Below are 14,377 nucleotides of genomic sequence, written 5' to 3' on the forward strand. Positions count from 1 at the left end.
GACGTGACTTGTCCCAGGTGGCTCCCAGGCTGAGCCTCGGTGCAGCACTCCTGGGGGCCCCCCGAACCCGTGGCGGGTGGCCGGTCTCCTCACCTGGGCAGTAGCAGCGCAGAACCCCGGGCTGAATCAAGGATGCAGGCACTGAGATCTGGTCGAACAGGCAGCTGTAATTATTGCTGGCTTCTTGCCACGGGCCTGTGATGAGAACCTTCACTCCTCCCTGGAGGGGACAAAGAGGAGCAGAGAGGAACGTCAGCCACAGCGGGAGGGAGGGACGGGAACTCGGGCCTTGCAGGCTGCCCCCGCCCCACGTGCTGGGTGAACGTGCACACTCCTGGACTCCAGGGTGCCCCGGCTTTCCAGAACCGCCTTTCCAGGATGGCGGCAGGAAGACCGAGCCTCTGGAGGGGACCCCACACCTTCCTTGCCTTCCTCAGCTGGCATCCTGCACGGCGACCAGTGGTTTTGGTCCCTGACCCTCTCTACGCAACTTTCAGTTCTAGGCAGAAGGCAGCACGGGGTTGGTTGTTCAAACCTTTTCAGCTCGCTGTGCGCCTGAGGACGGGTCAGGCAGGAGCCCTGGAGGGAAGGGGTGGGGGAGGGAGGGAGCTTCTTCTGTCATTTACTTGTGCGCAGGTTTTGGGAACTCCGAGTTTTGAAAACAGGCCTGAGCATGTTAGTGTCACCCCAGGAACAGGGAATTCTGGTGGGGATAGGGAGAGCTGCAGGAGCCCCAGGGTAGAGCCGCGATCGTGGGAGAGGGGGGCACAGACGAGAACGGCTGCAGAAACAGAAATGGGGGAGGAGGGCTCAGAGTTAGAGGGGGGTGAGCGGGACAGGGGCTTAGAGCTGGGGGCTGGGGGTGCTGGCCCCTCTGGCTCTCCTGGGATGGGCCACCCCAGGCCCCAGCCACCTTTCCCCGCAGGGGGCCCGAGACTCTTAGGACAGGGTGGAGAGCGCCACCTAGTGTCCAGGCTGCAGAAAACTGAGCGGCGTACCTACTTGAGACTGGGGGTGAGGAGCAGGGGGTGAGAGGTTCAGGCCCCCTTTTCCCCACCTCTCCAGGCCAGAGAAGCCAAGCCCCAGCTGTCCCACTCCTGGCCCCCTCCAGAGACTCTCTCCTGCCCAGTCACCAGTTCTTGCGTGGACCCTCCTTGGCACTGGCCCACCCCTACCATGGAGGGACCCCCAGCCTCAACACAAGGCTATCCCGGGGCTGCCCACAATGCTCCTGGAACCCAGGCCTGGACCAGAGCTGGCCTTGGGCATCAAGAGCAGGAGGGGGTGTTTCCAGGGATGAGGGGAGGGGGGCTTTCCCACAGCCCAGCGCAGGAGGGACCTTTCCTGACTGACAGGCATTCCACCTGGGCTTTTGGATGGGATGGGATGGTTTTGGAGAAGCCGCCTCACTGCTAGGGGGACAGCAGAGATCGCTCAGGCCCAGAGGCCAAAAGCGAGAGGCCTAGCTGTGTGTCCTCAGCCAAGTGGCCCAACCTCTCTGGTGGCCCTTCCGGCCTTAACGTTCCTTGGGGCTGATACGTGGTTCCCTCGGGAGATTTGAGCTGTGGCAGGACTGGGGCCCACGGGCTGGAGGCTGGGCGCCGGCGGGGAGGCATGCGCCGGGTACAGGTGGAACCACAGGCCAGCTCGGGGCACGAGCCTCCCCGGATCCTGGGAAGCGGAAGAGCAGGGGCTTCACAAAGCCACAGCAGGTTACCACGTGAGAAGGCAGGAAAGCACCGGGAGCCGCTGGCGTGAAGCTGGGGCGGCCCGAGGAACAAAGAACAGGAGAACGGCAGGGCCCTCTCCATGGAAACCGCCGCAAGATGCGCTCTGCACCCCTCGGTTCAGGGGACCGTTCCCATGGCAACGCGGGCCTGGCTGCTGTCAATCCAGCGGTGACGCAGGCCCCTGATGGCTCTAACTGCAGCGTCCCCCGCCTGCTGCCGCCCACCGTCCGTGGAGGCAGATGACGCAGAGGGTTCGGGGGAGGGGAGGGGGCGGCAGACGCCATCTGAGGTCTGTGCCCTGGGAGCCCTGAGGTAAAGGACCCAGATTTCTGAGGCGCCCAGGGCAGATCCCGGGGCACGGGCACGCGTGTGCGTGTGTTGGGGGCCTGCTGCGGCTGCGGTGAAGACGGGGAGAGAGCCTCCGGGAGGTGGGAGGGAGGGACACTCCCCGAAGAGACAGCAAGGTGACCCGGCCTTCGCTTTCCCCCAGAGGGGATTTTAGGGCCCGGACCGCTTAGCTCAAGAAGCGTCCCCGGGGCCTGGGTGACTTGCTACGGGTGTTGCTATGTATCGTGCTCGACAGAGCGTGGCTAGAACCGAGCTCTTGGCACCATTGGCAAGGAGGACAAGGGGCAAACGTGCCAGCCAGGGGGCTGTGAGGGGGCGAGAAGTGTCTCTGGAAGGGGAACCCAGGAGGGGATGGCCCTTGCTGCTGGACGGGGCCCAGTGGCCGGGGAGGAGGAAGTGGCTGGTCAGAGCCCATGGGGCCTCTGCAGAGGCCTCACCATGTGGCCATCGGGCTCCAAAGGGACCAGCTGGGTGGCATCTGTGCATTTCCCAAATCAAATTGAATTTGAGTTGCTTTTGTTTCCTGGAAGCATCAAGGGCTTCTGGAAAACCAGGGCTGGACTCGCCGTCTCGGAGGAGCCCAGACCCACGTTCTTTCCTGCTCCCGTGCTGCCCTCGCGTGGCAGGCCGCTGAACTGACTTTCCCTGAGGTACAATTTGGGGACCTGCCGGTACTGGGGTACGGAACAGGGGACCGGGTCTGCTAATAGCCCCTCGCTAGTGCCCCCAGGCCCATGAAGGCCAGACGGCGGGCCTGGACCCCTGCCGGGGGGGCCCGGCGTGCACAGCCCAAGGCTGGGGAAAGACGGCTCCTCTCCTGGGCCTCAGGTTTCTGCGGGACTCAGGCTCCAGGGCGCCTCCTGAGGACCAAACCTCCCAGGCCTAGGCCATGCCTCTCAGCCATTTGCAGATAAGGAAACTGAGGCCCAGGGAGCCAGGTCTCCCAGCTGACCTCTCACTAGGCCCCCTCCCTATTCCTTTGAGTTGCTTTCTTAGCCCTGGGTTGGGGGCAGGTGGCTGGGCTGAGCTGACCTGTCACTTGGGGTGGAGGGTGACACATGGTGGGTGCTATGGGGATGCCACTGAGCTCAGGATGGCTGACACGGTCAACCCGAGCCACACCACAGGTAGGCCTGGTCAGAATCTTCCCGAGTCTTGGGGGAGGAGCCATGGAGATGGATGGAAGGGGTGGCTGCTGCCCAAGTACTTTACTCGGTCCTTAACGACCAGCCAGTGAGATGAGACACAAGAAAGGCAGCTAGGGACCTTGCCCCGGGTCACCAGCTAGTAAGGGTGGGCGCACACTGTCTGGCCCCAGCCCCGTGCTCCCCAGTACGCGGGGTGACGGCCTCTGGACACCCACAAAACACGCTGCACAGGGAAAGAGGGCGGGGCAGGAGCTGCTCTGTCCAGACCCCCACCGTCTTTCCAGGACCCCCTGGAACGGAGCCTGGGCTGCTGGCTGAGCTGATGTGTCACCTTCCTGAGAGCTGGGGACACTGGTGCCGGATTTTATTTGTGCTTTGCCATAAAAGAAAGAGCAGAGGGAGTAATGAGGCTTCCGGTCAGAGCTGTAACCGTGAGGCCCACGGTCCAGGTGACTTCCCCAAGGTTGTGAGCGGTCAACCCGTGAGAAGGAGGGACAGGAAACAGCTCAGTGGGGCCTCAGTGGCCCAGCCACGGCCGCGGGGCGGGGAGAGGACGCCAGAGGGCCTCGAGCTGTGGCAACCACGGGACAGTAAACAATATTCACTGACTCCTTATTACAGACAAGTATTTTACCAAACATTCCTGGTACTACACCTTGCCCTGAGGAGGGGACTCTTGCCACTTTTTAAGCGAGGAAACTGAGTCACAGAGAGGTGAAGTCACGGCAGAGCCCAACTGATACCCTGGAGTCGGGGAGCGTGTGCCCCAGGAAGCTCAGGTCACCGTGTCCCCTTCCTAGGGCTTCTACCCCAGAGTACAAGGCAAGGTTTCGTCTTTCACTCCCCGCCCTGGGGGCGAGACCTGCGTTTTCCGTTTTCCGGGGCCCTGGGCTGAGGAGCCCGCGGAGGTGGGGGCGGGGAGGCCACAGGTGGGACATCCTGGGTCACGGAGCGCGCCTTTGATTTTACAGAGACCGGGTTTACTCGCAAGACTTTCATGGGTGGCTCTCCGAACGCTGTGCCCCTCCTCGCGCGGTGGATGGGAATTCGCTTATGTTCTGATGCATTGAGTAAAGCAAATCAAGAATAATGGATATGGATGGCCTGTGGTGGTGATTTCTGAATTTGTTTTGTTTAGTTTTAGCAGCTCTAGGACATTCTTAAAAAATAATAATAAAAATAAATAAAATAAAAATAAATAGAAAGCCGAGCAAAACCCAGGTGGGATGTTAATACATAAGAAGCCAGGCCCTGGCGGGAGTGGGGAGGTCCGCCAGACCCCTGGAGACCCGGGACTTTCCAGCTTCGGCGAAGTCTGGGAACCACGGCTGGAGAAAGGCGGCGGGGACAGAGGAGAGGGACGGTTCTGTCTGCGGGGTCCAGAGCTTCCTCCAAAGGGCAGCCCCATGCACACCAGCCTCCCTGCGCTGTGCGCTGGCCGGCCGCAGCAGCTTACCTCCGGGTACGACCACTCCGGGGAGTAGTCGGTCACCATGAACACCCGTGCGCTCGGCTGCAGCATCCCCAGCGCGCCCTGCGCGGGGCTGGCGGAGACCACCTCGGCCACGTGCATGTAGGCCATGGTGCCGGCCCCACCCTCGGCCCCGCTCAGCTGCAGGCTCCCCTGCTGGGGGCTGCAGCAGGGGATGCACATCTCCGCCTGGGCGAAGGGCGCGCGGGCCCCGTCTTCCGACTGGGAGAGCGCCGCGCCGTCCCCCGCCACCAGCTGGTGCCCATAGATGGTGCCGCTGCCCCCCTCCACGGAGATGAAGTCATTGATCAGGTCGGAGAACTGGTTGCTGAAGGAGATGTCAAAGTGGTCCAGGCTGAGCTCCATGTTGGAGGCGTTGCCCAGGCCAGGCTGGGCCACGGGGTAGAGGCCCTGCACCACGTTGCCTGGGAGGATGGGGACCCCACCGGCGCTGCGGATCACCCCCGTGGTCTCGGGCTGCAGGTAGTGCTCGGAGCTACAGGCCTGCAGCTCCCCAGACTTGATCAGGCCCTCGCCCCCTTCGGCAACCTGCGAGGTCTCCATGGTGACCTCCCCTTCCGCAGCCATGGCCTGGAAGTTGGCCTGGAACTGCATGAGGTGGAGGGAGGAGGTGGACTCTATCCTCGTCTCCACGTGGCCGCTGCAGGAGCTGGTTTGCGACGAGGCCTCCGTTTTCACCGTGGGCATCACGAAGGTGCCCCCGGAGTCGCTCAGGCTGCTGTGGGCGTTCTGCTCGAGGGGGAGGGGCTTGCTGGCGTCCTGCAGGAAGAAGCTCGGGGACGGGGTCTGGTGGACGTGGGGGCTGTGGCCCGTCTGGCTGAAGCTGGACGTGTAGTCCTTGTTGGAGTCTATCGCACTGAAGTCCATCTGCTCCAGCGTGGTGCTGGGACTCAGGCCGCCGCCCGACGGCAGGAGGCTGGAGCCGGCGGTCAGGGTGAGGGAGCTGGACGCCGCGGCCGCCGCCGAGGACGAGTACGCTTCTTTGGCCATCTGCTGCTCGAAGGAGGTGTCCTCGGTCTTAATCTCCTTGGTGAGGACGGTGGTGAAGCTGAAACCCCTGTCCACTGGCGGTGAGTGCCGCACGTTGGTGCTGACCATCTCCGCCTTCAGGCCTCCGCCCCCGTACGTCTGGCCCTGCTTTGGGTTATTGAGGAAACAGTCGGGGTCAAAGTTCATGGTGGTCTCTGGAATCTTCCGGCCGCCGTCGAGGGTGGTGGAGAGGACCAGCTCTTCGGACACGTTGGTGGGCAGCATCGACAGGCTCTCCGAGCTGCCCGTGGTGGGGAAGGCGAACTTGTGGCCGTCGGAACTCACGGCCAGGACGAGGCCCTGAGAGGCGTCGGGCGAGAGGAGGTGGTGGTTGGGGCCGGTGGTGGGGGACATGGTGTACACGGCCTCGTTGGTGACCTCAGACATAAACACCGTGGCGCTCTGGGACAAGCTGCCCATCACGGAGGCCACGGCCATGCTGGACACGCCGGTGACCACGGGGCTGTCCGCCATGTCCGGGTCGCTGTTGAGCCCGCTGCTGATGGACACGGGGGAGCTCTGCGTCGTGTCGGGCACCTCCACCTGGTTGGTGGAGGAGACCTCCGTGCTGTTCTGGTGCAGGAGCACCGGCTTGGACACCTTGCCGTTCCTCTTCTCGCGGCTCGAGCCCTTGCCGTGGCTGTGCTCGTGCTTGCCCTCGGACACGTCGTTGTGCTGCACCTCCGCGTGACTCCCGTACCCCCCTGTCCGCGGCTCGACCTTCGGCGAGATGATACGGTGTTTGGCACTGTTGCACTTGTGGTGCCCACTGCTGCCCGCGCCTGTGGAGATCAGAGGCACACCACGCACACGTGCGTGCGCACACGCACACACACATACACACACGCGCATGCGAAGAGAGCGTCAGAGCCGCGGCCGTGATGGACCCTGTCTCTGGGCAGCTGGGGCCTGGCCGAGCCTAGTCTGGGAGCCCGGGCAGCCCGCTGACCCCCAGGGCAGGTGCGTACCCCATGCTCGGGATCTCGGGTTCACCAACCCCAATCCCCGGGCCTCTCACATGCTCCACGGAACCATCCTCCAGACCGGAGGTGGGGGTCTTTCCTTGGGGTGCCTTTACTACTACTAACAATACTAATAGTAGCGCCTCAGGAGATGGGTCATTGGGAAGGAGAAGGTGGAGAGTCTGCTGTCCTCCAGGAAAATCCTTTCCACCTTCAGAGACAGACACCATTTACTGAAACAGCTCTTGTTGGCCAGGGAGGGTAGGGGGAGCTCAGCCCAGAGCGGTGGCCGTGTCTCTCTCCCCTCCCCCAACTCTCCATGCCTGTTCCTGCTGCACAGAGCGTTTTGGGGGGCAGGGGTTGGAGACCAATGTTCTCTCTCTGGATTAACCCTCAGGCACCAGGACCAGATCGGGTTCTAGGCTTTGCTCCAGAGACAGAAAGGTATCTGGCCCCTCCTCCGTTTGGCCAGCCCGGGCCTGTTCTCAACTCTTCGTGGGTCAAAATCCCTACAAGACCCAAGCAAAGACAGAGTCCTAAACCCCCAGCCCACTGGCAGAGAGGGAGAAAGCCCTAGGCCACGGGCTTCTGAACTCTGGCCAGTCTCCGCAGGGCTTTCTGCACACGAGGCCAGGTCGGCTCTTCTCTTTTCTCTCCCCTCTGCAATTGTTTTCATTCCATACGAGGAGGGTCCCTTCCCTTCTGATAAAAGGGTGACTTCTCCCCCCGAGCCTATTATGGCCTCGCCACCATAATTCCTAAATGCATGAAGCCTTTGCGGAGAAGTGACATGACCGTCTAATGGAAATGTGTAATTAAGGCAGACAAGGAGGTGGAGAACGCGTATTTCTAAAAGCAAATACCGTTATCAGAAAAACAGACACGTGAGGACAGGGAGGGTGGGACACTCTATTCTTGGAGGAGACCAAGGTTAAAGAAGGATTAGCCCGAGTGGGCCCATTGACTCCGGGCTGACCTCCCTGAAATGCTCATGTCAGCCCTGTGCCCGGGCAGCCGGGCTTCCTGTCGATACCCAAGATGGGACCTGGAGGGTCCCTGCCGTGTGTAGACGAGGCCTGGAGCCCCAGCCCTAGACTCTCCCCATCTCCACTGCCCCCATCCCTAGAGGGAGCTGTCTCTCTGGAAACGGCTTCTCCTGCCCCAAGTGGGCTTCCCCACCAGCACCACGGGCCAGGATGAGGGTGAGTCTGTCCCGGGTGCTGTCCCGCCCTGTCCCCTGGCTCCTGGCCAACCCCACTGGGCTCACTGGACAGCAAAGCTACCTGTGGAGGAGAGCCACACCTGCGGCCTGGCAGAGCCCCCTCCGCCCGCTTGCCCCCTCCCCGCCCGCAGGGGGCGCTGCTCACCCAAGCCGCCAGTGCAGAGGCAGTTGTGGGTCCGAGGCTGTGGCTTGGTCTGGTGGCTGTCGAGGATCTGCTGCACCAGCTGCTCCACGGAGAAGCCTGAGCTGCTGTTTCCATTGCTGCAGGTCCACTTGATGCCGTGGACTATGGGGAGAGAGAGGCAGAGGGGCGGTCAGAAGTCACCTGGTGCAGGGGCAGGTCCTGGGGGTGGGGGGCTGGGACCTGCGCCCTCTCAGAACAGGGCTCCCCCTCTGCTGGGAGGCTGGCTCTAGGGGGGAGGTCGGAGGACCCAGCGGGGCAGGCTGCCCTGTGGGGCCTGCACTCCCGGGAGCTCCGTGCCCCCTTCCACTGCCCCCTCCTCCCTTCCCTACAGTGCAGCCTGGGGAGAGGACTAGAGATTTGCTTCTGTTTTCCTGGAGTCCAAGTGCACGAGAGCGGCTCTTCCGGGGGCCCTGGAGTGGAGGAGAGGGGAGCCGGGACAGGAAGGAGAGGCGGCAGGCCTCTGAGGGCCCCCCTACCCTGCCCAGACCATAGGTAGTGGAGATTTGGAGAGGAGACGGAGGCTGTGTACCCAGGGTGGAGGCCCAGCCCTGGAGGGGAGCTTCTGTTTCTCGTTCTCACCTGACTGCTCGGCCTAGGGGGGCTGCAGGCTAGGCCGTGGGAGGGGAAGGAGGGGGAGAATGAAGGGCCCACATGACCTGGACAGTCGATGCCCACCGATGACCGGCCCCCTGCATGGCCGACCCCGGGACCTCCGCTGTCCCTGCTGCTCGGGCGGATCCCCAGATTGGCTGAGGTTGGGCTCCCCAGCTGCCTGCAGGACTGCGGCTGAAAGTCTAGAATAAACTGACTTGCCCACGGGGCCTGTGGGCTGATGGGTGTCTCGCCCACTCGTTCATGGTCCTCCGCTGGCGCTGCCCCCGGGCTCGCCAGGCACTCGGCTCTCTCTGGGGGCTCTAGGGGGCCAGTTCCAGGGACAGGGAGGACCTAGCCCTGGGGCTGGGGGCCAGTGCCCAGGGCTCTAGGAGGGACCCAGCTTGCTGTGAAACGGGGACGGTGGGACCAGGTGGTCTGGGAAGAGAAGCGGGGCGGGGGCGCGCTGGGGAGAGGCCAGTGGCTTTGCCAACGCAAGGACAATTTCCTTTGTCCTCTGGAAGAACTTCTCTCACACGGCCTCCAGGGAAAGACCATCACCATGCCCCACGCCTGCCCTCCCTCTGTGAGGCTCCGGGGGGCAGCCACCCAGGGAGACCGTCCACACGGCCGGGAGGAGCTGGGTCAGATTCACACCTGGACGGGAGGCCAGGTTTCGGAGTGAATTTGGGCAAGTCACTAAACTCGCCTGTGAAACGGCAACAGAGCAGCCTCCGCCTCACAGGGCGACCAGCAGGAGAGGCCGACCTCCTGCCTTGTACTTTGTGTGTTCGCCCCAAAGAACAGCTGCTGTCCTGACGGTCCCTGGGGTGACGGCATGAGCAGGCGCAATGCCGGCCTCACCCAGGGCCTGCCTGATGCTGGCGGGGCTGGGCTTGGGGAAGGAAGCTGCTTGCTGGGACAGCCCCCGTGGCTCTGCCTTGGAACCCCGCGGAGAGCGCTCCTCGCCCATCACTCCTGGTCACCTCCTTTATGTAGGACTTCGGTGCTTTTTCAGAGAACCCCTTCCTGCGCAGGTGTGGTGCGCTGGGAGTCCCGGCGGGCGCTGTTTCCTTCCTTCTTCCTTCGGGCACATCGGCCCCAGGTGTTAGCCCCTTCCTGATCAGGCCGGTGGCCCTGGTCCCAGAGTGTCCTGGCATCTGGGGCATCATCACGAGGGGATGGGGTGTGGCTGCCGAGCGGCTCCTGTCCCCGAGCTGGCTGAGCTACCTGGGTGGGAAGTCGTGTCTGCCTCTTCAGATCGCTGTACGAGGGGCCCGGGCAGAGGGTGGCGGGGCAGTTTCCAGACCACCTTCTCCCACCTTGGGATCCCTCAGGGAGCTCTCTGGTGGCCGGCGAGGACATCAGCATTCCCGCTGGCTCGGGCCCCACCTTGTCCTTGGCCACCGAAAGGCAAGGCCCAGGCCAGGGTCTGCAGATCTCACGACCGCTGCGGAGCCCTTTTCTCAAATGAACCTCCACCCGGAAACCCCATATGGAAGATGGCTAAGAGCAGAAGGGACCTGGTCAAGGCAGGAGTGAAGGCCAGGGTCGCTCAGCTGACCTCTCCCGGACTCCTCATTTTGTAGAGGAGGAAGCAGAGCCTGGGGGGAGGGGACAGGGCTTGCGGACCCCTCCCCTTGCACCGCGCAGCTGCACCTGCTGATGGTGTGTCCCAGTCCCTGCTCTGGGGTGGTGCCAGGCTTTTTTTTTTTCTTTTAAAGCTTCCCAAGAGTTCCTCATGGGCAGTCCGGACGGTGAACACGCGGCTCTGTCTCAAGCCTGAATCCTGCAGGTTACTGCCGGTCTGGGAGCCCACCACTGCCGCTCCTTCCTACAGGGGACTCCGAGCGGATGCTTGTTGCAAAGACAGACCAAGGCGTTCTCAGGAAAACCCCCACCTGGCTGTGAGCTTGGCTCTGTGGACAGATGAGCAGTGGGCCTCCCCACAGGGCAGCCCACCTCTGGCTTCTGGCCGCAGGGCCACCCCTTGCCCGGAGGTCTGGGTCTTGGAGGGGGGGTGGGCTGTTGAATCCCTCGAGTGGCAGTAGTCCTCTGGCCTTTGGGACCAGAGCCCCTCCCTCTCTGCAGCCGCCTTCTCCAGTCTTCCTCCCCAACCCTGCCGAGCCGGGGCTCACTTACTGCATTCCTTCTGCCTCTTGCTTTCCTCTTTTCTGTTGTGAAGGTTATAAAATGAAAACCCAGTGAAGGGTGACAGATTGCAAGCAGAGAATTTCTGGATGCTTAATGCAAATTACCTACTGTCTTGGCACATTCGATATGCAGATCATGTCCCTCCCCCTCCGGTGGGGGCGGGGAGAGAAGCCCCCTCCTCCTCCAAGCTGGGGAGTTGTCGGTTCTGAATATCAAATACTATCAAGACGGCTTTTAACATGTCATGCTCTGCTTCCTGACACGTAATGAATCAGCGGGAAAGGAGATTTCTATGGGAAAAGAGCGTTTTATGCAGGGAAGGTTAGTAAACACGTGCACTGGCCGGCTGTCCCCTGTCTGCCCCTCACCCCAACCTTGGCAAAATCAGCGAAAGGGAAACTGCATTAAAAATACACTTGGTTAAATGTAAGGTCGTTACCTGGGGGGTGGGGGTGGGGGTGGGGGTGACTGTGAGGGAAGCACAGAAAGAGAAAAGGGAATTCCTGGAAAAATAGCCTGCCGGTGGCTCTGGGTCATGTTTGTCCCCTCTCTTTGCTAGGTCTTGGTGGGAGGCACTGGGATCCTAATTCCCAGGCCATAGTCGGCCTCCTCAAATGGGAGGAGCCAGCTTTGGCAAATCCCAGGAAGGGGGACCTCCTGGGGTCCCCCTTGTGCCACCCATGCCCGGCCCTGGGTGGTGGTCCCAGGAAGGCTGGGCAGGGTCAGGTATCACAGGGGGAGAAGGCAGGTGTGGGTGGGCCACGCCCGTTTCCCCACAGGCTGGTGCAGTCCGGGAGTTCCCAGGAGAACCCCATGTTCCACTGGAAACCGGGGTACGCAGGTGCTCCCGTGGATCCCCCAGCACTCCCGCTGCTGTCCTGCCCCCTCCCTACCACTCTGGCTGGGGCGCCCAGAGCATTCCCTGCAGGAGGACTGACCAGCAGAGCAGGGCTGGGGTGCCTGTCGCAGGAAACCCCATCCCACTCCTGCGCTGACCTGGCCCGTATGTGACACTTACCCTAATTACCACCCGCAACGAGGCAGCTATAACGCCACTAATATGAATAATCAAAAGGAAATCAATGACAACAGCATGTGGGCCGTGCTTTGGAGAGTATCTTCTGATGAACAATTTACCCAAGAGGCGGCCAACCACTGGGAAGAGAGTCACTGGGCTCTGGGAGAGGGGGCTGGGGACGGGGTGGGGCGGGGGGGCGGTTGCTGCCACCTGGGACTGGGTTCTGGTTGCTCCTGTCCAGCCGTGTGGTGGGAGGGGGGAGCTTTGGCGAGGCAGGCTAGGCCTGAGCCCAGGTGAACTTCCCTGTCACCCCCTGAATGGACAGAACTGTGTCCCCACAAATTCTTAGGTTGAAGCCCTACCCCCAGGAGACTGTGTCCGGAGACAGGGCTTTTCAGGACGCGCCAGGTTAAAGGACGTCATAGGCTGGGGCCCTGATCCGACAGGACTCGTGTGCTTGTGAGAAGAGGAAGAGGCACGGGGAGTGTGTGTGCACACGGAGATTCATTCCATGGTTGAAATTCCCTGGTCTGGGCTCTCCTGGCGTGATGGCCCAGACAGGCTCTGCTTCCCCCCTCCTCAGGCTTACTGGCTGGCGCCCTAGGAGCCCCCAGGACAGAGCCACCCATCCCACACTTGGCGTGCGTGCATTCTAGAGGCCCTGAGATCAGGGACGTTCTGGAACCCGGCACTGTGCTGGGTTCTTTATGTGCTGACTACATCACGAATGTTATCTGTCTCCTCTGGAGCCTTGACGGTGGACAGGGCATTGGGCAGTGGTTCTCAGACTGGGGTCCCAGAAGCAATATAACACCTGGGATCCTGCTAGAAACACACATCCCCACGCCTTACCCAGACCCACCGAGTAAGAAATTCTGTCTGTAGGCCTCAGATCTGGGTCCCAAGAAGCCCTCCAGGAGATTTGATGCTGGCTCAAGTGTGAGACCCCCCAGTCCAGACATTATGTCTCTAATCCCTCCACAATCCTTTGAGGAAGCATTGCCGTCTCATTTCATTCACGTGAGGACTAAGGCAGGAAAGTTAGTGACTTGCCCAAGGTCACACAGCAGGTGAGTGGGGGTGGGAGGGGTTGCAGGGTCCCGCTGTCTGCCTGGGCCTCCCCAGCCCACACCCCTCCAGGGACGGAGGAAGGGCTGGAGGTTCCTTCGTGGGCGGAGGAGGGCGAGCTCTCCCGTCAGGAGGTCCTGCTCTCCCATCAGGAGAGCGAGCGTTCCCTGCTCTCCCAGCAGGACTCACTTCACTGCCAAGGGACAGGCTGTCCGATTTCCCGGGTGGTGACCGTGCAGGGGACCCTGGAACCTGGGGCTAGGCTGGGGGCTGTCCCCCAGCCCCCAGCCCATCCTGACCATGGAGGGTGCCAGCGGCCTCAGAAGGGCCAAGCGAGCAGCCAGGCAGGGCCACCAACCCAGGGCGGGACGTGGGAGGCAGGACACGCCACGGAAGACGGGACGCCGGCAAGAGAGGGACGAAGACTTGCGTGAGGAGCTCGTCCCGGTTTCCACACCCGAGCTGCCAGGGTCCCCGGGTGCTGCTTGGCCTCAGTCCTCTTGGCAGACTGGGGTGTGCTTAGGAGAAATTTCTACAAAAGATGGGGCGCTCAAAGAAAGCCTCCTCCCAGAGAAGGTGGGATTTGCGGGGGGCAGGGTTTCGGTCTGAGACAAGGCTTCCTTGCCTGGCTTTCCAGTCATTGGCGGTGGGGTGGGGAGGAGACCCACTGAGTCCGAGACCAGGTGCCTGCCCAAGCCACAAATGTCCGTTCTCGCAGCGGTGGAACTTAGGGCAGGGGAGGGTGAGTTTCTCACCTCAGTGTCCCAGCTAGCTGGACGGGAAGAGCTGGGGGAGGCGGGGCCGGGCTGGGGGGACCTGCCACCTGAGGCCAGGGGTCCGCCTCGGCCGCTCTTTTCCTCACACACCTGCGATCTCAGGAGGGTCTTCGATTTCTCTCGGCCTCACTTTGCTCACGTGTAAAATGGGTGCTTCACCTGACTGCATGTTCCCCAAGGGACTTTAGAGACGGAGAGTGGGGCCCACCCCCAGGATTCTGATTGGATGGTGTCCATAGGAGCTCCGAGGCACACCAGGGCCCAGGACGCAGAGCCAGACCCCCTGTCTGTTCTGAAACATCGTGCCTGGAACCGTTTGGAGAGGAGCTGGACAGAGTCAGAAAGGAGAGCTTGGAAAGCTCCCCACCTTGCCCCACTGCGGCTCTGGAAGGCTGGTGAGAGCCTGCCCCTCTTTGCTCTGCAGGGCAGAAACTTCTAGAGGTATGACAGGGCATGCTGGCTCCCGGGAGCTTGGGTCACTACAGTAACCACACAGTCCATGCCTGCTGGAACTGGCATTTGGCTTTCTCTGCATGGAAGAGATTTCTCGGTGCTGTGGCAAGCAGGTGACACATGGGATGTTGGTGACAAAGATGATCACCCTCTGGCACTGAACGCAAGGCCTGTGGGGAGGCAGGGCGGGTCCCTTCCTCCT

The 14,377-nt window shown here is 62.1% G+C and overlaps 1 protein-coding gene across 1 annotated transcript in view; it reads right to left on the reverse strand.

Annotated features, from left to right (window-relative positions):
* Nucleotides 1-14,377, reverse strand: part of CAMTA1 (calmodulin binding transcription activator 1) — an 814,502-nt gene that overhangs the window by 79,826 nt on the left and 720,299 nt on the right. The window contains exons 8-10 of the mRNA XM_080800235.1: nt 8,077-8,217; nt 4,683-6,529; nt 94-220 (exon numbers count right to left, since the gene is read on the reverse strand). Of these exons, the coding sequence (XP_080656361.1) occupies nt 94-220; nt 4,683-6,529; nt 8,077-8,217 (2,115 nt within the window). The remainder of the gene's footprint in view (nt 1-93; nt 221-4,682; nt 6,530-8,076; nt 8,218-14,377) is intronic.

Source organism: Martes martes, assembly GCF_963455335.1.
Source record: "Martes martes genome assembly, chromosome: 4".
In the NCBI taxonomy this organism is placed as follows: Eukaryota; Metazoa; Chordata; class Mammalia; order Carnivora; family Mustelidae; genus Martes; species Martes martes.